The sequence below is a fragment of the Parasteatoda tepidariorum genome, chromosome 6, assembly GCF_982258835.1.
Source record: "Parasteatoda tepidariorum strain Cologne lab strain chromosome 6, Ptep-v5.0, whole genome shotgun sequence".
Taxonomy (NCBI): Eukaryota; Metazoa; Arthropoda; class Arachnida; order Araneae; family Theridiidae; genus Parasteatoda; species Parasteatoda tepidariorum.
The window spans coordinates 111,420,052-111,444,040 of NC_141760.1; the positions used below are offsets into that span (position 1 = coordinate 111,420,052).

General features: G+C 31.9%; 1 protein-coding gene across 2 annotated transcripts in view; it reads left to right on the top strand.

The window, feature by feature from the left end:
- LOC107444900 (ecdysone-induced protein 78C) overlaps positions 1–23,989 on the top strand; it is an 85,657-nt gene that overhangs the window by 18,737 nt on the left and 42,931 nt on the right. For both annotated transcript variants that reach the window (XM_087166466.1, XM_016059168.5), the window contains one exon: positions 9,399–9,514. In XM_087166466.1, the coding sequence (XP_087022592.1) occupies positions 9,399–9,514 (116 nt within the window). The remainder of the gene's footprint in view (positions 1–9,398; positions 9,515–23,989) is intronic.

The following is a 23,989-nucleotide window of genomic DNA, read 5'->3' on the forward strand; positions in this document are numbered from 1 at the left end:
CCCGTTATAAAAGAAGGAATGCGGAGAAGAAAAAAGTCACTCTCTCCCTCAAGTTCATTGCCATTTTTTTTTTCCTTCTCCTTCTTCAGAGGACATTGACCCCTACCTGATGCTGTTTTCTGCTCAGACCTGCTCACGTCAAAAAATATTTTTGTGTTCTCTCATTTTAATTTATTTTATAACGATCGTTGAACAACCGACCTAAATTTTTGGGTTTACGATTACTTATGTTCAACTCCGTATCCTTGTAATTTTGAACCCGATCCAGAAGACAAGAAAACTCCTGGATCCAATATTGGGAGAAATTAGCCATCGTGGAAAACTTTTTGAAGGAACTAACCCGCATTTGCGTTACACGAAGAGGAAAGCCACGGAAACCTCGGTTAGCCTAACGGTTAGGGGACTCAAACCCATGATCCGTCCACCACTGAGGATATTTTGTGTCAGTACTGTGATCGGTGCGAGCCGGGTGCGTGATTCGAATCTACCAATTGAACCCGGGAACCCGGTTCACCTCATTGGAAGGCGAAATCTCTATCCCCTGAGGCAGCACGACTCACCAAACATATATCTTTGCCGGGATAGCCTGGTTGGTAGGGCGCTGGGCCCATGTCCGAGAGTTCGTGGGTTCAAACCCCGCCGGCCGAAGACTCCCCGTATAGTAAAGTGACTGATATACGTTAAATCTGCGGAGTCGCAAAGTCCTCCATGTTCCCATAACAAATCAATACCTCTGAGGGTACTGGATTGGAGATCGATCGCTCTCTGCTTTAGGTCAAAATTACGATCAGTGGATGTATGAATGGGTCCGTCCTATAAACGAGTGCGACGTATGGTGTGGCAGAAGTCGAATTCTTGGCCATAGATGGCGCCACAGAAAAACAAGAAACGCACACTCTGCCTTAGATTTGCTCGATTTCACAAAGCATGCTTGCCCATGTGGCAAGTGGCATTAGAAAGAACAACAACATATATATCTTTATATCCCACATCATTGTGCGCTCGCATTAAATGGTTTACAGTTCAATGGAGGTGCTATTCAGGATGATTTATTAAGCATTATGCTGAAATTTAGAAAACATCAATTTGTGGCTGATTAATTTTTAAAAAAAATTTATCGGATAGTACTGATAAATCCTAGCCAACGAGATTTACTCAAAGCGAAAAAGAATTATCTTGTAGAAGTGTATAAATTATGTTCTATAATTTATATTTTTGGCAACAAAATCAGTCGTGAAATACGATAATATTGGGGTCAATGTTCATTCGTACGTGAATCCGTATTTCGTTAATTCAAATAAAATGAGTGAGATGCATAAATCATAAAAAACGCTTAATAACAGAAAAATATATTTAATAACAACAACGAAAAATGATGTTAATGTTCTCAATGGATTCTTAATATTAATTAATAATACATCACTGCACAGAGCGCCATCTCTGATAAATATTATGTAACATCTACCACATTTTATACTTTAAAAATTGGTTTGACTTGTATAAAACGAGATATTTAAGCCAAATACAAAACAAGGATTGGCTCGTGGGATAGAGCGTTCGCCATCAAATGAGGCGAACCGAATCCCAGCAATGGCTGTTCGATACGAATTCCGCATCCGGCTCGCACCGACCACACTGCTGACGTGATATATCGTCAGTGGTAGATGGATTATGGGTTAGAGTCTCCTTGCCGTCAGGCTAACCGTGGGACGTTCTCGTGGTCTTCCTCTCTCTGTAACGCAAATGCGGGTTAGCTCCATCGAAGGCAAATTTCTCCCAATACTCGATCCAGGAGTTCCCTCGTCTTCTGGATTGGGTTCAAAATTTCAAGGCTGCGGAGTTGAACATTAGTAGTCATAAACCCATAAAATTGAGTCGGCTGTTCAACGACGGTTATAAAAAATAAAAGAAAAGAAAAAGAAATACTAAGCAAGAAACGAAAGTTTTGCATCTAGTCAAACTAAAGATTATTAAACGGTGTAATTGGTTGCGCCTCAAATTTAATTTGAGTTTTTGTTTTCAAAATCCTATTATTTTGAGCCGACAAATGTCTGCAAATCCTGATGCAAAAGCAAAGAGAATGAGAATGAAATTTTGCTAGTTTTATTAATTAAGAGAAAGAGCTATTTCAATAATGATGAATGCATTTTTGAAACAACTCCTACAATATTCATGAATATGAATGCTTGATAAATATTTATAATAAAATAATTTCTTTTTAGTTTCGATCCCATTCAAAGCATTGTTAATTTAGGCTTACAGAATTATTTCTGTTGTGGTCGTCGCCCATTAAGGTAAGATGTGCGATTGTTCTTGTTTCCCAGTGGCGTCAACCATGACCAAGAATTCAACTTCTGTCACATCCATACGCCACACCCATTTATAGGGTGGACCTATTCATACATTCATTCCTTGATCCACAGATTGTAATTTTGACCTGAAACTGAGAACGATCCATCTCCTATTCAGTTCCCCATGAGGTATAATTTGTTATGGGAACATGGAGGACTTTGTGTCCCGACAGATTGAACTTGCACCAATCACCATATGCTGGTTGCGAACTCCCGTTCTCACGAGCATGAGTCCAGTGCCCAGTTTATAAAATTCCTTTTAATAAGTATAAATTAATCCCTTTACTTACACAGATCCAGTTTCTTAAGATCTCAGTGTTGATCAAAAATTCATAATTCAAGCATTTGGATTTTACTCTTGTGCCAGCCAACTATTCTTTGACTGGGGGGGGTGAGTCAAAGTTAACTGCTTGAGTCAAAAACTTTTGTTCGTTTTATTATTTTAAAATTAGTTTTATTTCTTTAGTATTATTATAACAAATAGTTATTACTTCCTTCAAAAAAATAGTTAGATTTTTCAATAAATCTAACTATTAAATGGTTATTATTTCATTTAAAAAATAGTTAGATTTTCCAATAAATCTAACTGTTAAATAGTTATTACTTCATTCAAAATAGCTATCATTTAAAAGATATTATTAAAAATAGTCATAAATAGATACGATTAAAAATAATTATTTCATCACATTTATATGTGCTATAGTTGCATAAATTATTTCGGATGATTATGATGACTATGATTTAATTATTACATTCACACCATCAAAATATTTAACAAAAATAATTTGTGAATCATAAACAAATGAAAAAGAAAAATTAATTGAGAAAAAGTTTTATAAATGAATTTTATAACTTAAATTTTGTTAATGCTAAGTGATACATTTTGTTCATAAATGACATAAAATTGCTTTTCACTCCTCAGAAACAATTTGAGGCACTGTATGTGATTTACATTTTGATTCAGGCATTAACTGCAAAAAAGGGTTTCTCAAATTTGAACAAAATGTGTCAAAATAGCTCCGAAACAATAATTACATAGGTCTAATTCAATAGAAATATTGATCAATATTGAAACCGCATGCATTTTTATTTGAACAAAATGCATAGTCTCAAAAGTGATGCGCAGAGAGGAATGCGAGAGAGAGAGGTGCTCGTCGGATTCGAACCCAAGAACTCCGGGTTTGTATTAGGATGCTCTAACTATACCATAGTTGAACAGTGCGCAAGAGAAGAAAAAAAATAGATATTATAATATATATTATAAAAAAAAACGTATAATATAATACCTGAACAAGTTTGAATATTATACGTTTATATTAAGGGGAGAAATCGGGCTATTGATATACATAAAGTGCTCCAAAAAAAACGGACCTTTTGATATAATGATTGGATCAGCACATTTTAGGACTCAATCTCAATGGTTCGAGGGGTGACCTCAAATGTTCATTAATCAGGACAGACGATAGTATAAGTTACGAAATCAGACTCAAAAACGCATTTTCTCTGAATAAACATACCTTTTTTTTCCCGACGAATTCGGATTTTTCACCCTTGATATATACGGAGTAGCCGCAATCTAAAATATGGTCCCCATAGTTTGGTCAGGAAAGCGATCCATAGCTTGGATCCCTTAATGTTAATGTTACGTTTTGCGTATTTGGCCATGCCTCGAGAACTTTCTAAAATATTTATAAGTTGGAGTGGGAAAAAAGTTCTTTTTTAATTTTAATTCATTAAAATATTAATATACTATCTTTCCACACGAAAAGATATTTTCTGACACTACGAAAACTCTGCTACGTTAAAACTGCAACAATACCAGCAGTACGTATTAACAAAATTAATTAAGCGTCATCTGCGTACGGCGATTTTCTGCTATTCATCTAAAAGAATAAGTACCTTTTTTTTCCATTAATTTTTGTTTTTTTAAGCTTTTTTTTTTCCGTATAATGAGGTGAACCACGTTCGAACCCAGCGCAGGCTGGTCGATACGAATTCCGCATCCTGTTGCACAGTTCTGACGTACAATATTCTGAATGGTTGAACGGATCATGTGTTAGAGTCCCCTCCCGCATTAAATCCTCATCTTCCGAGGTTTTCGTGGTTTTCCTTGCCATGTAACACAAAAGCTGGTTAGTTCCGTCAAGTCCTCCTCAAAGACAAATTTCTCTTAATACTTGGTCCAGGAATCAGGGCCGTCTTAATAGCACGCAGGGCCCCCGGGAACGGAAATGTTTTGGGACCTGAAAACAGGACATACTGCTTAAAATCGAACTAAAACATTTCACATACACAAAATAAAGCATTTTCAGCACATGCAATAATTTGAAAAAATTTAAATACATTTTGATTTAATTGTATTTATATTTGTTTCAAAAGAAACTGAAAAAAACTGAATTTGCATAAAAACTTCATTGGAACGTAAAAAAATAGATTTCGATTGTTTTTTTTAAAGTTTCCATGTTGATAAACTATTCTAATTATTGTAATTATTGTTGTTTGCATGATAATCAATCACTGTTTGTAGAAAGAAAAACAAATTACACACTTTATACAATAGAATTTATTTATTTTAAAAAATATATATAAGGTAATCTTGTTTATTTCTTGTTTTTTTTTTTTTAAATACAATTGATAAGGAGTGAGATTCTCAAGGGCCCCCTGAGTGCCTGGGGTCCTCGGGCACCTCCCGGTGGTGCCCATGCGTAAAGACGGTACTGCCAGGAATTCCCTTGTCTTCTGGAATGGGTTCGAAATTTCAAGGTTACGGAGTTGAGCATTCAACGATGGTTACAAAATAAATTTAATAAATATTACCAATATTAATTAAACATTTGGGTCAATAATAATATAACGATTTTTTAGAGTCCCCCAAAACTAATAAATATCTTTTCGACATGAACTTTGCTTTTTAGTACATAGGTTATTTTTTGTTTCAATTAGTACATATTACCAACATTAATTTATCATCATTGACGTCTATAATAGCATGACGATTTCTTAAGGTTCCTCTAAACAAATAAATACTGTGCTCCATACTCTATTAATTGTGAATTTTAGTACATTATTTATTTTATTTCAATTTTTCAACGATTACTTAAATTTACTGGCGTCAATAATAGTATGGCGATTTTTTACTTTTCTCCTAAAGGAATCAGTACAACATAAATGTTGCCTTTTCCATTACTTTTGATTTTAAATTATTTACTTTAATAGAAACACATTTTAATCATAATTACTGTAAAAAATAAAGGAGTGGTTTCTGATTACTTTAGGAATACTAATATGGTGACATAGTCCTTCCATGCTACCACGCTAACGTTGTTCATTGAATTTCATAGCGAATAAAAAATAATTAAATATTAAAGTAAGTGCAATAAATTGATCAAATAGAGCTATAAACTAACAAATGTCTGTAAAATATTTGGAAGAAAAAAAATATAGAGTAGTCTATAGTTTTAATTAAAACAATGGCTAAGGCTTAACCAATCAGAAAATTCTATTTTCGTTCTTCGCTCATCCCATTTCGTTTTCGCTCTCAAAAATTAAGTGGTTCTTTTACATTTTTATTCCTCGAAAGATTTCAACGTTAACTTTTGAAAACCTTATAATTCAAACAGTTTCGATCTCCCATCATTTTTGAATTAAATAATAAAAATTAATACTATTATTCAATCGATACTATATCTTACAATGTTTGATTATTTATTTAATACTATATCTGATTTTTCATCATCCATCATTTGAAAACTAATGTTTTCTTATTGAGAAAATGGAAAGTTAAAGAAAATAACTTTTATATACAACTTATTTAAAACCATATTTATTTTTGTAAAAATTTGATAACGGGGGAGACAAGATTCTTTAGTAAAAAAATTTTATTAGAATAAGGCAATTTTTTCACACTTTCATAAATAATGTCGAAAAATACTCATTATAAATCTAAAGCTTGCTATTTTATTCATTTTCAATAAAAAGAAACAGAGGTTCTATTGCGAAAAATTTACATAAATTTATCCAGAGATATGTATCAAGTAAACAAAACAAAAATATATCTGTCCTTGAAAATTTTAAATAAATAAATATATTTTAAAAACTTCTTTACATATTAAATTAAAAATCTAATTAAAGTAGTGAATACTTTTTCTAGAACACTTTTTATTTTTCCCGAAACATTTCCTGGGAATTTTTTTTCCTGGAACACTGGGAAAACAATGTCAGGGAACACTTTTGGGAGTTATTAAAAATAATTTGTAAATGCAGTCTTTTAATTAGCACTTGTATATGCTTGTATTGACTCGTACTATACAAAGTACAGATTGCTTTCTATTTCAACAAAATCTCTAGTACATTTTACATAAAAGTAGAATAAAACATAGAATACGAGTTTTTTTTTAAAGTCTTTTTTTAACTTTTTTAAAATTATTTCAGATGCATAGAAAAATCAAAACGTGGGCTAACATGCATACAAAATAGTATAATGTGACTTATCTTTCTCTACTACACTGTATAGATATTAACGCATGAATAATAGCTATATATTCTATATCATCGCTTACCTTTTAATTATGAATCCGGAAAAAGTTACATTCATGTTGGGAACGTGAGGGAAAAAAAAGAAGAAAAAATAGTACGTTTAAAACAAATGGGCGAAGATGACACTTTAAAAGCTATTTCAACTAATTCTTTGGATCTTATTCTCTGCCTAAAGGACACATGGGAATAACTGAATTGTTGCAACAAAAGGGTATTTTTTGAAGGTAAATACCGAAAAGATATTGTTTGAATGGAAAATACTTAAAATTATTAATTTCTTATATTTTATTTTGTTTCTTTTTTTTCCAAATGTAAAATTTCTGCCACATTGCTCAAGCAATATTTGCTCCCCTGCTCGAGTTGGCAGCCCTACCACTAGTCCATTACACCACTCCCATTCTTTTTGCCAAGCTTGCAATGACTGAAAGTGAAAAAAATATGGGTAATTTATGTGGGTTCACTTGATACTTCATGTTTTACTGAAAGATGGCAGCACTAAACAAGCTCATATTATTTTCTTTCGTCTCATTTCTGTTATGCATTATTATTTTAATTTTTTTTTTTCTTTATGTTTTTTAATATTATTTAATTATTTTTAAATTACCCTACTTTTTGTACCAAAAATTTCGTTAGTTCATTGTTATCTTCTCTTTTCGATAAATTTAATAATGTTAAATAGATAATAAATATTATATCTTTAATAATTTTATATATACATAATTCATATTTTTACAAACATATTAAGGTATGGTTAGACTAATAGTAGTCTGCCACGTTTGGGAAAGGTAACAATCGTGCAACTTTTATTATAGCTTTGATTTTGCATTTATTGATTCCTTAAGACCAAAATCTAATTCTGCTAAATGCTATGAAAGTTTATTATTCAGACTTGAAGATAGAGTTGTTTTAAATGAAGAAAAATTAAAATTTGCATTTTTATATTTTTCATAAGATAGTTTAGTTTGTTAATGTTTTATTATTCGCATTTTCATATCTTTGATATTTGTTAATAAAGATTTAAGCAGTCATGTTGTTAACGAAAGTATTCGTGTCAAAGGAATTGTTTTTTAATTTACAGCTTGATTGAATGCATAGAGTAAAACACACACAAAAATGCACGGCTACAATTTTCTTAGTTTTTAGTGTTCGACATATAAAAAAAATTTTAAAAAATAGAGTGAGAGTTTAAAGTAAGTAAAAAGTTCTAAATTATTTTGTTAGATGGCAGCACTACTATTTTGAAAAGGAGCTAAATTATTTTCTTCAAAAGAAGGTTTAATATTTTTTATATAAAGTTTAAAAAAAAACATGATTAAGTTACACTTAAATAAAATTAAAAAAATAAATATTGCCATGCGCATACGAGTGCAAACTGAGGTATGAAGGTGATAATAAATAAAATCTATCAAATGTAATTAAAGACGCATAAAAGTTAAAATAGACATTTATAAATTTAAAAAAGAAATCATGTTTGTAATTATGTAGTATTTTTATGTAATTAAATATTTCTGCAAATTGTTTAGAAAAACTTCTTTTTTGTGTATATTCTATATTATGATTAATTTTTAAGCATCATTAAAAGTAGATTTATTCAACTTCTCACTAAATCTAATTTTCATTTTTTTTACCCCCCCCCCCCCTGTTAAGTTAGTCGCCAAATCATTGTATTACGATAACATAAATATTTCTGAGTCTATTTCTGTAACCAAAAGTAAGATTTTAACATGGTTTTTCGAGGTTCAGTCGCCAAGGAAAATAAAAAAAAAAAAGCCTCAGTTTAAGTACCTTAAACTCGAGGCAAAGCGATCATTTTGACTATACATATCATCTTGCCGTAAAAAATTGTCTGGGTTTTAAAACGGACTAACAACTTACATATTTAAAAAGTTATTAAACTTTTATGAAACTCGCCAATTTGGCGACATTTTTCCTCCTTTAGATGAAAATCACCAAAATTACTACCTTATTCTAAGTTTTTGGCAAATTTTTACGAGCCCAGATTATGCAGCATTAGAATAAATTTTTAAATATTGAAAAAATAGATCAGAAACGCTTTTCATTTTCATAAAGCTGTGGTTTTATTCCATATTTACGTTTTACACCATTTTCAAAATAAATTTCATTAACAGCGATGTCTTTAGATTGGCTAAACTTGACCTAACAGTCAAGGATAATTGTTGGAAACTTACAGAAACTCTGAAAATAGCTTATTATTTACAACAATTTTCATTTCTCATTTCATAGGACGACAGAGCCTTCTAAAGAAATTACAGAATCAGGAATCAACTTTCAGAATGAATAAAGAATCAGAATCATCTTTTAAAGAGTCTGGTTCTCGGTTTAGGGTAACTCCTAATCAATTTGTAAACCTTAACACCGTTTTTTTCTTTAAATTATTATTATTATCTAATTTAGCAATGCTATGAATTTACTGCATGTCTTGCAAATGAATTTTGTGAAACAAACAATTAAATTAGAAAAGAAGAAAAAAAATTATAATTTTATTTTCAGATGCGGAAGAGACTGAAGACGCAGACAGCGCTGGCGACAAATTTGTGGCCTGCAAAGTATGTGGCGATAAGGCTTCTGGATACCATTATGGCGTCACTTCCTGTGAAGGTTGCAAGGTAATTAATGCCTAACTATTTTTAATCGGAACTAAATTTTTTTTTTGTAAATAACGTAATTGATTCTTGTCCATTAAAAATTGAGTCCAGTACAGATTGAAAAAACATCGTAACTGCTTCACGAAAGATTTCTAGAAAAGTATCTTGAGAGCCGTGATGGCTCAGGAGATAGAGCTTTCGTGGTCAACCGGGTTCGAATCCCAGCGGTGGCTGCGAATTTTGCATCCAGCTTGCACCGACCACAGTGTTGATGTAAAATATCCTCAGTGTTAGTCTGGTTAAGTTCCTCCTGCACTCAAGTTAACTGTGAAAGGTTCTCGTGTTTTTCCTCTCCATGTAATGCAAATGCTGGATGGTTCCATCATTAAGTTCTCTATGAAGACAAATTTCTCCCAAAACGTGATCCAGGAGTTTCCTTGTCTTCCGGATTGAGTTCGAAATGACAAGGCTATGGAGTTGGAACATTAGTAGTCGTAAACAAAAAAAAATTGGGTCGCTGTTCAACGAAGGCTATAAAAAGAGTCTTGACAACTATTTTCTTTCAAGTATTGCTAAAATAGAATTTTTTTTAAAAACTCATAAAACAAAATCTATTTTTGAAAGAAAAAAAACATTTTTTGCAATATGTAGCTAATCATACATGGATGCCAAATACATAAAAATCTCTATATTTAATTTTTCATCGATTACATTGATTTTTCTATTTCACGGCAGAGTAAGCTTCAATCACTGGCGTCCTGGGAGTAATAAATACTCCCTATATTGTGGTTAGAAGCGATCGTTGTGTAATAAGGTTTTTTTACGGACTCCAGAAACGAATATTTCTTCTACTAATCAGACAAAAAGTTCCGTGACCTCAAATAATTTGATTTTACTAAAAATGAATCTATACAGATGTTTATATAATCATACTAAGGGAGTACAGATTTAGGAGTTTTCCTGTCTTCTGTATTGGGTTCAAAATTAAAAGGCTTAGGAGTTGAGCATTAGTAATCGTTAACCCAAAAAACTAGATCGGCTGTTCAACGTCTGTTATAAAATAAAATAAAAAGTGTTTGTATGTTCTAGTCTTTTTCAATAGATCGCAAAAATTTCCTGACATTTTGTCCATTATTAATCAACATTTCATATCTTGAGTTAAAAAATAAATCAATAATAATTAATAACATTTCATTGACATTTGTATGGTTACAGGATGTACTGGCATCGATACATGGTGGTGGAAAGTATAGCGTCTATCCAAATTGCTGCAACTGGCAATTAGCCAGTAGCAAAATTTCCTAATTCTGCCTTATAATTTTGTTTCATAACCGTAGTTAAGCAACCGAACCCAATTTTGGATTTACGACTGCTAATGCTCAACTCTGTAACCTTGTAATTTTGAACCCAGTGAAGAAGACAAGGGAGCTCTTGGATCAAGTATTGGGAGAAATTTGCCCTCCTGGAGGATTTTTTGATGGAACTATGTCGCATTTGGTTTACATGGAGGGAAAGACCACGAGAATTTCCCGCTGTTAGCCTGACGGCAAAGGGACTCTAACCCATGACCTGTCTACCACTAAGGATATTTCACGTCAGCACTGTGCTCTGTGCAAGCCGGATGCGGATTTGTATCGACAAGCCATCGCTGGTATTCGAACATTCGAACTTGGTTCGCCTCATTGGAAGACGAATGCTCTGAGCCATCGCTGTTCTTTCTTTTTTTTATGGAACCAACTTGCATTTACGTTACTTGGTGAGGCTGCGTTAATTCTGCGATTAGCCTGACGGCAAGGGGACTTTAACCCATAATTTGTGTATCACTGATGATATTTTACGTCGACACTGTGGAATTCGGCAAAGATGTATCGCAATTCTCAACATACAAATCGGAAGTCTGCTGAAAACATTAAAAACAGAAGAGGTGAAAGCTGCCTAAATAGGTAAAAAATTTGTCCAGAAAATTTTGTATTATAAGTGGATGCTGTTAACAACAACTTGTTATTACACCATGATAAGACACTATTTTTTCCGTACCATAGTAAACGTTTATTTTTAAATAGTCCATCTGTCTTCGAAACTTTAAAATTCCAATAGAGGCGAAACGGACATGAATTCCTTTATTAACGGAATATTCTTTATATTCCAAAGAACACAAATATTGCCGACTTATAGGAAATAAAATGAAATTATGTTGAAAAAGAAAGTCGAATTTTGGAAAAATAGTACTTATTGTCGTGATCTATGTGTTAATGGAAAACATTTATAACATTTCTAAAAGAAAGAGAGAGAAATATATACTATATTCTAGAGAAATATATAGCAGGTGTCTGTCCAGACATTTTGTGAAAGGTCCGTTTTTCGTGAAATTGTGAAAAAATTACTCACATTCTTTCAACCAGGGTCCGTTTTTATGAATTTGTGCAAATAGGGTCCGGTTATTGCAAAAAACTTTTTCAAGGAGTTTTTAAATTGTAAATAGATACAAGATTATGCTCGGCACTGTAAAATTATAATAAAAAAATTAAATTTTCAAAAATAAACAGCAATTGCTGCTTCTAAATCAGAGATGCAACATACAAATATTTCGTATTTACCCTATATTGCTGAACGCGGAATATTCATTTCGGACGAATAATGGAAGAATCGTCTGCCGAAGACAAAACCTAATTCGTTTACATCCATCTTTCTTGTTTTCTGCCCTGGGAAGGGTTTATTCAATTAACAAAACAATAATGAAGATAAACAAATTTGTGAAGGGTCCGATTAAAAGAAAAATCATTTTCTGAAGGGTCCGTTTTTAAGTTAAAATATTTTGTGAAGGGTCCGTTTTTATGAAAAGATATTTTGTGAAGGGTCCGTTAACGGACCCAAATTTCTTCTAAACAGACCCCTGTATAGAAATATATACTGGAAAAATCTGCTAATAAACTATTAAAATTATTGGTGCTTGCATGATAATCAATCCCTATTTATAGAAAAAAATGCACATTTTTTACCCGAGAATATGTTTATTTTAAAAATATATATAATGCAATCTTTTTTTCTTTAATGCAATACATAAAAAGTAAGATTCTGAAGGACTCCTGAGTACTTGGAGCACCTGTCACTGCCCGGATGTGCCCATGCGTAAAGACAGTACTGTGTCTTACAGCTTACGCTTAGAAATGTCGGTATTTACATCATCTATTAATTGAAGTTGAAGAAGCATAGTTATTTCGATAAATAATAACCGTCATTTATATTATAAAAATTTCGTCATCTGTACTGTACATTCAGTTTATAAGCGGAACAATGCATCTCCAAAAACATATTTCCTAATAGCAAAAAAATATGATACATCTTCTTATTTATTACATTTGAAAAAAGTAAAAATAAAAAAAATTGCTGAGCGTGATATTCCATCTGAAAACAAAAGAGCTGCAAAAAACAATAACCGGTTCGTTGGCTTCACACCTACGAGCACAAAATATATATGCAACGCGCTTTTTTGTGCATTTCGCAAAAACATGACACGACGTCGGTGCGCTCGCCAAACAACCCTTTCAGCCCCGTTAAAATTTGCATAGAATATACTTTGATGCAACTCAACCTTGGTATGTCGCCAAATTGAAAAATCACTCAAGTATTTTCACATCTTAAAAAAGGGATGAGAAGGCAAATTGAATGCAATGGCCTTTGGGAGTTCAAGGATGTTAGGAGAAAAGAATATATATATATATATATATATATATATATATATATATATATATATATATATATATATATATATATATATATATATATATATATATATATATATATATATATATATATATATATATATATATCAATTGGTTAAATTAGGCGATATATAATATAAATATAGAATCAATGGCAGTACTTTTACTTTCGTTACTTGTACCGCCGGTACAAGTAAAAAGTACGTACTTTTACTTGTACTTCATTACTTTTTAAATTTAGTACTTTTACTTGTACTTTCGTTACAAGTATTTCGTTAAAGTACAAGTATTTGTAACGGAAATATCGAATGAAATCGTTACTTTTTTCTAAAGCTCGGTAAGCTTTCTAAAAAAAATTTTAAAAAAATGCTTATGTTTTTTTAATTTATAAAATTAATGTGCAAATATATGCATTCACAGCTAATTTCGTGTTTAAATACTTTCTGTTTCAACTTATACTGCACATTCAATTAATTTTTACTAGCTCAAAGATCACAAAGCTATTTGTAGCCCCCGTGTTTGCTTTGTTTGTGCTTTTAAAACGCATTTCTAGAGAGTAAAACAATTTTAAATCAATGGTAATTTGAATAAATAAAAATAATAAACTGAAAATTAAAATCAATAGATAAAATTTCTTTTTCGTTCAAATCCATGAAAAGTTTGATATTAAAATTATATTTGATTTTGAAATTATATTATACGATTATATTACAATATTCTTCCGAATTTAAAAATAAATTAATATCCATAACTTTCAAAATTAAAAATAATTAAATAAATAACAACAATTTCGCAAAAACATTAAAGAACATAAGAATATTATTCAATAAAATTTTAGGTTACTTTGAATTCTCCATTTCCTAGAAATGTACTTTTAAATCGTTACTTTTTTTGCTTAGTACTTGTACTTTTACTTGTACTTTTTACTCGTTACTTTTAAAAATGAGAACTTTTTACTTTTTTTAAAAATACTCGTACTTTTACTCGTTACTTTTTAAAAGTCACGTTGTCCTATGTGCATAGAATATTTATTATATTAGGTATTATATTAGTATATTGTAATAATTAGACCAAATATTTAGACGCATTGCAGTGTTTTAATAATGACATGTTTTGCACGAGTTTATAGGCAATACTTTTATATTCAAACATACTTGTAATGGGTTTTTATTCAGGAGATTTTTTATAGACTTTCTATTTGTATTTATTTTTAACGTATTGCATTACAATGTTAACCCATTGTTACACGAACGTAAACAAGTGCTGTATTGCATCACCTGATAATTAAGATTCTGCATAGAATCTTAAAGTGCGTCTAATAATTTAACCAGGGACTGTATATATATAAACACAATAAAGACAGAAAGGATATAAGAAAAGGGAGGTTAACGAAGAAAATTAAGAAAAAAAAATAATAATTTTTGTTGTACTGCACATAAACTGCAAGTACATAGAGCTCATAAAATAAGTTAAAAATATATAATAGATAAAGCATGTTACAGATTAAGCATGAGGAAAAGAACAGATTTTTTGAAAGAGAAGAAAAATTATTAAAAACAAATTTTTTTTTTTTTAAATATTAAAAATTTTAAAAAAATAATAAAAAAGACCGGAAAACAAAATAAGAAAAAGATACAAAAACAAAATGTAAAATAAAACATATCAAGCGAAAAATAGAAATTAAAATTATTTTATATTCTTGACAATTTTATTTTCTGTTTTTTTTTTCTTCATGGTTTTATTTGGTATTTTTTGCTTAATTTGTTCTATTTTTTGATTTCACTTCCGCCATCCCAAACAAGAATCGAATGAGTTGGAGACAGATTCTGATGGGGCTTTTGAAAACCGAAGATCTGCTAAATTTTCACCACTTTTTTAAGTTTTTGCCTCGTAACACCTAAAAAAAATGATTCTTAAAATTCAGTAAATTCCGCAAAAAGAAATAAATAAATAAATGAAAAATCAGTAGAGGCATGTTTGTTAGTGAAATCAATGTGAGAATAAAGCGCTGCCAAACAGGGTGGTTCTAAACTTTCTCCAACCCCCCAGGGTGCGAAGTATATTTCGGCTAATTTTATCCTAAAAGTAGAAAACCAATTCGATTCCTCTTACAAAATGCAAAAAAAAAAAATGTGAATTTTTTTTTTTCTTTTCTTTTTTTATATGTATTAATGCGTAAAAATTAGCAAAAATTTTTAAAACTTGATTTTCACTAAAAGCGGAATTTAAACCTGCGGTCTCCGACTCTCAGGCCATCGACTGGTGCCGGTCCATGGATCAAATTTTACCGGTCGCTTAATAAACATTTAACTATTTCCATTTTAATTACTGTGATGTATTTTTCGCGGTTTGGGTGCGACTTTCCATAGACGAGAGGTTAACTGGGAGCTGAGATGCCTTACCAATACCGCTCATGTAACAGATTTTTTTAAGGCAAATTTAAAAAATAATTAAATTAAAATTATTAAATCAAAAAGATCTAAATTATGAATAATCAACAGCCCCCCCCCACCACCACCACCACGACCACCATCGGGCCGTGGCAAAATTATAAAACGTTGACTGATCCGTGGCGATAAAAAAGTTGGGGAGCACTGCTCTAAAACAATACCTAATTTTTTTTTTTACTTAGGAATGATACATTTTAAATTCGCAAGTTTTTGAGAGTAAATGCAATGGTTTTTTTTTTTTTTTTTTTTTTTTTTTTTTTCTTAAAATGGGTGAGACAAAATTTTTTATTCATTTTTGAGTTCTGATTTTGACGAGACAGCGAAACCAAAATTAATATTGAAGCATATTATTCGTTTCGGAATTTACTGTTCATTACTTTTGCTTTTGTTCAATTTCGAGTGTGGCGCATTTTTTAGAATTTATGTGACAAAAAACTAAAAATGGGCTGACAATTTAGCGGCTTTTATTTTCGGCTCTCCAGAAGTTAAGCTCATTTTAGAAACCGTCGTTAACTCATATTATTCTTATTTGGAATGCCCATAAAGAAATAAAATCACTTCCAGCCTTCTTGGAATTAGTTCGAACCAAAAATCTTATTTTGACTATTTAGAAGAAACGTAAAAGCCGCCATACTATTACTCTAGGTAACAAATTTTTTTTTGCCGCATTCATACAAATACCTGCCTAATTGGGTAAACAAGAATAAAATCTCCCATACCCACACGTGACCTAAGACTTCAGCGCCATCTAATCTTTATCAGCAAAATGACGTATTATAGATAAGCAGCGGTCGCCATAGCAACGCATGCAATGACGACGCATGCGCACTGTTTACCATTACTCTTGAACATAGTTGAAAAGTGTGTGGACGCCATCAAATCAAAACCAAGACCCATTTTGCCCATGGGTGAAAATAAATAAACTACACACGAAATAGCAAATAGAGAAATATTACTAATTCATTTAGAAAAATCGTGTGAAATCGCCATATACTGTTACTGATGACAATGATGCTTAATTAATGTGGGTAATAAGTACGAATGGAATAAAATAAAAAAACTATGAACTAAACTAAATTAATATCGAAATAATGTAAATTCATTTAGGAGAATGGTAAAAAAAAAATAGCAATGCTGTTATTGATGCCAATAATACTTACTTATTTTTAGAACATAGCGTTTTTCGCCATATTTCTGGAATTAAGCCAAGTTTTAAGCCTGGAACTAGACACTTATTTTTCTCTTCGGTAATGCCTCTCCAACTTTTTTTTTTCTTACTCCTCGCTGTTCATATAAAGATGTTTTCAGGTAAAAAATAATTCTTGCATCTATTTATCATTACTTGCATTGATAAAAGTCGAATTTCTGTAAAATGTCAAATAAACTTATTTTCATACCATTTAAAACTATTTCATTACTCAGTAGAAAATTTATAAGAAACCGGTCAAATAGTTTTTTTTTTAATTATAAAAATGATCTCTGAAATAGTAAAGAATAAAATAGTGTTTTTCATTAATGCATTTGTAGGGAGTGAAATTCAGTTTTTTAATAATACAGTTCCTTCCTTCTGAGAACTGAAATAAACTTTTATTTGATATCAATTGCTCTTTTATTTTTGCGTTTTCATAAAATAGTTTTGTCAAACATAACACAGTAGGACCCAGCTGTAGTAAATTATAGGAGAAACCAGCAATAAACGATGGTATTCAAAATATTAATTTAAAAATTTTTTTTTAGCATACTGCAGTAGCTTGGGCGGGAAATGTAATCGCAATTCGCATTAGTACATAATTTGCTTTATAAAATTTTATACAAATAAATATACGGAGTTTTTCTCTACTCACTAAGTTTCCTTAAAGCGAATTTCTTCCTATAAGAAAAATTTTATTCCAAACGTTAAATAACATTTAAAATAGTCTCCTTACAACAGACTGGTTGTCTCTCTCTAACGAATTTTTTAAGCGTTTATAACCCATTGCAAAAAGGGTCTTGATTTGGATTTGACCTCGTGCACACACATTTCAACTGTGTTCAAGAGTAATAGTAAACAGTGCGCATGCGTCGTCATTGCATGCGTTGCTATGGCGACCGCTGCTGTTTTCATTTTTTATTTTCACTAGCAGGCATTTTTAATGTATTTACATAATTATAATTTAAAGAATTTTTACATTCTTTTCATTATTAACTTATAATTACTTTCATTATTAACTTATAATTTAATATAAATATGAATGCTGAAGAAGGGAAAGTATTTTGTGATTGAAACAGGATATGAAAATCAATCCGACGGCAAACATCAGTGGAGACAGTTTTTACAACCCATGATTCGAAATGTTGTGGCGTTTAACGGAGTCAGTCCAGAAAGAAAAAGCATTTGACCATTGGGTAGCCAGTGATAGTAATAAGGCGATCACAACTTTTTGGTTGATTTTGCTTTTTCTTTTTTATAGTCGTCATTTCTTAAAAAAAGTTGCATTTAAAAGTTATCGCTCAACCGATCCCCTGTCCCTGTATTTGAAACACAACCCACTAAGCATTATTCATTGGAGCAAAATGACCGATTTTTAACCACTCCCTTATAATGTGCGTTACTTCATTTTTAAATAAAAGTCATACTTATATACTTTTGAACTTATGACATAGACTAAAAAAATTTTATTTAATTACCTGCTAAAAGAAATGTAAGATCACCATAACGTACTACCAATTTCTTAACTGTCCATAATAAGCGCAGGAAATAATATTAGTTAAATAACAGTCTTGACGAGACCACTACAACCGAGTGTTGCACGCAATATGCGGAGTTCATTAAAGCGGGGTTACATGTGTTGCTGTGAATGACCGAAATTGGTGGCTTCCAGCAGTGAATGTCGCCAATCACTTAGTCGCTGTTGTAAATGTCCGAAATATATAGGTCTACTTAAGTGCCACTGCTCGGTATACATTTGCCCGGTATGCTCTACATTAATGCTTTTTTTAAAGTCAAGTGCCAATGCCCAGTATGCCCTACATCAAAGTGTTTTTAAGGTCAAGTACCAAGTATGCATTTACTCCGAATACTGATGTTTCTCGTAATCAATCCTCTGCCGATATTAAAATATCGAATAAATATAATAATATCGAAGAATAAATTAATATCAAATTGGATAAAACAATTATTTCGGACATTCATCAAAGCGACTATATGATTGTTGACATTCACCGGTGAAAGTCGACATTTTGCACTGCATTGTTCCGTATTGTATCATTGCATGCAACAATACGATTCACCTCGAATAAGAAAGAAATGTTTGTAAAACCATCGAAAAATAAAATTATCCTTTTCTTTTTCCGTAAAGAACAAAAACTAAATTTAACTATTTAAGAACAAAAACTAAAATAATTTTTATTGGATTTATCGTGACTGTTCCAATATTAGCATTAATAACGGGATTAAAGCTGATGAATGCCTTTTATTTAAGTTTTTTCAGTCGTTTTTATTTTGTTAGTGTGAAAGGAGGTTGCCCATATAATGAATAAGTGAATGTTTCTCGGATCGCAGACGCGGACAACCATCGCCTAACCAGGTTATAGGAGGTCAACTACACTACTCGAATCGATTCTGCCTATCTTTTTCCTCGCTTCTGCCTTTTTTTTTTTCCTCGTTCACTCGTGTTGTTTTATCCTTTCTCTCTCTCGCTCAGCGCTAGAGTCACTGATCTCAATCGGGTAGAGTTCGGGAATTCTCGGAACTTATGATCCTCTTTTTCAGACGCAAGTATGGTTGGTAGAAAAGAGTCTTTACTTATCGTCTGCTCCTAACAGATGTTGCCAGGTTTTGTTTTGCTTTGGTAAACAACGGCGCTTGTGATTGTGTTCATCTTTATTGATATCTTACTTTGCATGGAATATATCGAATAAAACAAAAATATTGTCAAAATTGCGAATTTTGATCACATAGAAATTGAGTGAACAAAAAGAATTTTTTTTTACGTCAGCTATTTTACAGATATTTTGTGGAGTTAATTATTTAAAAGGAATAAGTACTAAAAAAGCGGCTGCTACAGGTAAGCCATATTTTTATTTATTTATTTATTATTATTAATGAAGGTTAGTGTAAACGTTATTTTGGTTTTAAAGTGCTTAAAGAGTGATAGAGAGCTAAAAGAATTGTAGAGTTCGGAAATTCCTCTTTTTCAGACGCAGTTATGATTGTAAAAAGAAAGTCTTATTTATCGTCTGCTCCAAACAGATGTTACTACGGTTTGTTTTGCTTTGCTAAAGAACGGCACTTGTGATTGTGTTTATCTTAATTGATATCTTACATTGCATGGAATGTATCGAATGAAATTAAATATTGTCAAAATAGCGAATTTTGATCACATAGAAATTGAGCGAACAGAAGAATTTACTTTAAGTAACGTTATTTTAAGGGGTTAGTTACTTTATAAGACTATAGAGAAGCCATATTTTATTTATTTATTTATTATTTTTATTAAAGGGTAGTGTTAATGTTATTTTTGTTTAAAAGAGCTTAAAGAGTGATGATATTAAATGATACTTGCTTTTTAAATCATATTGTTAAAGTTCTAATTTATAAAACTTAACAGAACTGTGTTCCAAAAATACTCTCTGGATTGTTTAGAAACAAACAATTAGAAGTACAATCACCTCCTGCTTGGGCGATTATTTCCTCATTCTTGCGCCAAATTAGAACCTTTCCGCACGTAAAAATAGTTAAAATGAGTTAACGGAAACATAATCCTGAATGGATATTTTTGAATGCTACATGCTATGTTAAAAAGTTTTTGGTATACGTTTCATTTTCTATTTCAGTTTGATACGAATTACTCATTTTCTTTCGAAATATTTAATTTTCCGATACAATTATTAAAAATATTTCAATTCATGCAATTTCTTATATTCGTATTCATTAAATTCATATGTTTATTTTATGTAAATTTAAAGAAATTGAAAAGGGCCATCACGACGGGGGTTTCGCATAGAGAAATTAATAAAACATAGAGAGCCTCTCACACCAATCCAGAATTTCTAGAGAATGAGCACCAATTTTAAATTTTTCTTCGGAAAAGAGTAAGAAAACCATTATTCTCATATTTCAAACATTATTAAAGGGTTGCAAATGCTTAGATTGCATGATCAGTAGAAAGTATATTATCGTTGGAAGTAGTGTTTTGAGTGGCACATCCTTCCTATTTCTAAATACCATCCGCATTTGCATTAAATTTGTGACACACCTTGAAAACCGTTTCGAATTTAATTTATCCCCCCCCCCTCCCTATTCAGGAAAGTTTTGGTGCTTGAAGAAATTACTATTAGTTGAAGAAGTTGGATGATGTACAAACAATAAGTTGAAAAGGATGTTGATTGGCTTATTTTCAGTTGCCCATATTTTTTTTTTTTTTTTTTTTTTGACGCCCGTTGGCTGAGCGGTAGCGCTTCGCGCTGTCGTGCCACAGGTCCTTGGTTCGATCCTTGGGCCGGGTAAGGCCGACTCAGCCTTTCATCCCTTCAGTGGGTCGATAAAATGAGTACCAAGCATGCTTGGGAACTAACACTGGGGGTTCCGCGTTCGGCTAACCACCTGACCGGAACATATGCTCCTGCACCCCAGAGCCCAAGGTCAAGAAAACTGAGATGGGCACAGTCGGCCTTGGCCCTCTTAATGGGCTGTCGCGCCACTGAGTTAGTTAGTTTATATTTTTTTTAATTAATTAATTAATTTTTCTTAAATTCCAGACTGATACGGGCACACAATTAAATAATTAACTACTGAAATGAATAATCAAATATGAATGATAAATTTTTTTTTTATTTTTCTTAGATTACGGAATCCTATGGAACTCCAAAGTTAAAAAAAATTAATAAATTTAGAAAATGGAGCGGAGGTTGCGTCTGCTAGGCTAAGCATCACAGGACACCTCCGTCTAACAAGAAATCAAAATTGCGAGTCACCTGTGTATTTTATTAAAAATGAAATAGTTTTCGCCAAGGAAAGTTAAGAAATTCGTGTATTGGCTGTTATGGATCAAATTTAATGCCAAGGTTCTTTTTCTTAGCCATACGCATTCAAATGTCTTGGCGAAAAAAGAAAGCGTGGAGAAATAATAGAGAAATTTAATAAATCCAAAACATTAGCAAGAGCCGTGGTAGCTCAGTGGATAGAACGCTCGTCTCCCAAAGAGGTGAATCGGGTTCGAATTCCGCACCCGGCTTGCACCGACCACTGTGGTAGACGGATCATGGGTAAGAGTCTCCTTGCCGTCCGGTTAACCGTGGGAGGTCTTCGGGGTTTTCCTTTCCATGTAACGCAAATGCGGATTAGTTCCCTTAAAAATTCCTCCATGGCAGCAAAATTTCTCCCAATACTTGATCCATGAGTTCCCTTGTCTTCTGGATTGAGTTCAAAATTACAAGGCTACTGAGTTAAACATTGGTATGTGTAGACTGAAAATTCGGTCTGCTGTTCAACGACGGTTATAAAATTAAATAAAATATTAGCGACTCTATAACGGTTTTGGAATTCGATGCTAACGTGTTAGGCAGATGCAGAGGAAATCTCTAAAAATAGATTTTATTCTGCACTCAACACAAGGTTGTCGTATTAAAAGATTACAGATTATATTATTTATTGAAAAAAGGGTTAAATAAGATTACAATTTGGTTTTTGAATGTTAGGAAACATGTTATGCATATTTCAGCATGACATCCTCCAATATTTTAGAATCTGCCGATGTGAAAAACGCTCATTATACGAAGCTCTGATGGGTTTGGATCTTGATATTTATAAGAAGGTCGTCAATCTTAATTATTAAAAATCACCCACTGTTTATTTAAGATAATATTGTATCTTTGTATTAGTTGCTCGTTTGCAAGAAAATAAATAAATAAAAATAATTATTATGAATAAGGCATAGGATAAAAGTACGAATGCTTACGACACAAAAATGGTTCTTTCTTTCTTACGTAAAGAAATAAATATGTGATTTTAAGTCACCAAAATGCGTTTTATTACTTTTTGAGGGCCCAAGCACAGTGAATCTCAACCACTATGCCGCCAAATTTCACGAAATTTTCATGTAAAATTTTTTAAATTTTTATTGTAAAAATTATAATGATTTTTTTTATTACGAGTAAACGAGTAAAGTTTAAATTAAAGAAAAGTATAATATAAAAAATTTTTTTTTGGACGGAGTTAGATTTTTGACCCTCAAATTATAGGGGTAGTCGCAATGTGCGGGAGTGCGGTTGAAATTTTTTGGACCCCTTAATGTTAATTTTATTTCTTGCCGATTTCGCCATTTCTCGAAAACTTTTTAAGACAATTGCAAAATTTTTCCACACAATTGTGAGATTCGTTTATCCAAAGATAATCCCACGCGTAAAATAATTTTAATAACTATTAAGTACTTTTTAACTCTTCCTTTAATAGCGGTCGAAACATGTTTAAATTGTATAGCATACAAATTTTTATAACATTTTAAAAACGTGTTCTTAAATGTTAAAATACGAAATTTAAAAACGAAATAAGTCGCATAATTTTTGAGGAATCGATTTTTATTTGTTAACAACTTCTGTAAGTTCTTTTTTTTTTTCGACACTCTTAGACCATACGTCGTGCTTGTGGGGAAACTAGAACGGCTTTACACATTTTTACAAAAGGAACCTCTTTATTTTATTTTATAACCGTCGTTGAACAGCAAATTAAATTTTCAGTTTGCGACTACCAATGTTCAACTCCGTATCCTTGAAATTTTGAACCCAATCCAGAAGACTAAGGAACTCCCGGATTAAGTGTTGGAAGAAATTTGCCTTCGTGGTGGGCTTTTTGATGGAACTAAACCTCATTTGAGTTACAAGGAGAGGAAAATCACGAAAACCTCCAACTGTTATCCTGACGGTAAAAGGACCTATGATCCTATGTCGAAGCAAGGTGACTCAAACCCATAATCCGTCTACCACTGAGGTTATTTTACGTCAGCATTGTGGTCGGTGCGAGCCAGGTGCGGAATTCGTATCGACCAGCCGTAGCTGGGTTTCGAACCCGGTTCACCTTTTCTTTAGAAGGAGAACGCTCTATCCCCTGAGGCAATAAGGCTCGGGACCTCAAACTAAGTGAACACCGCTTCCACATAGGCTCAAATTAGTTTATTATTTTTTTTCCTTCCCAACGTAACTTGGAGACCATGCCCCATGTTTGTTAACTCTTTGAACTGGTGCTTGCACAATTCCTTTCAGATTGCTATGTATTTCAAAATTAATCATTCAAATATCGTAAAATCAAATTACAAATGAATCTATACATTTAGGTACCAAAAACGGAA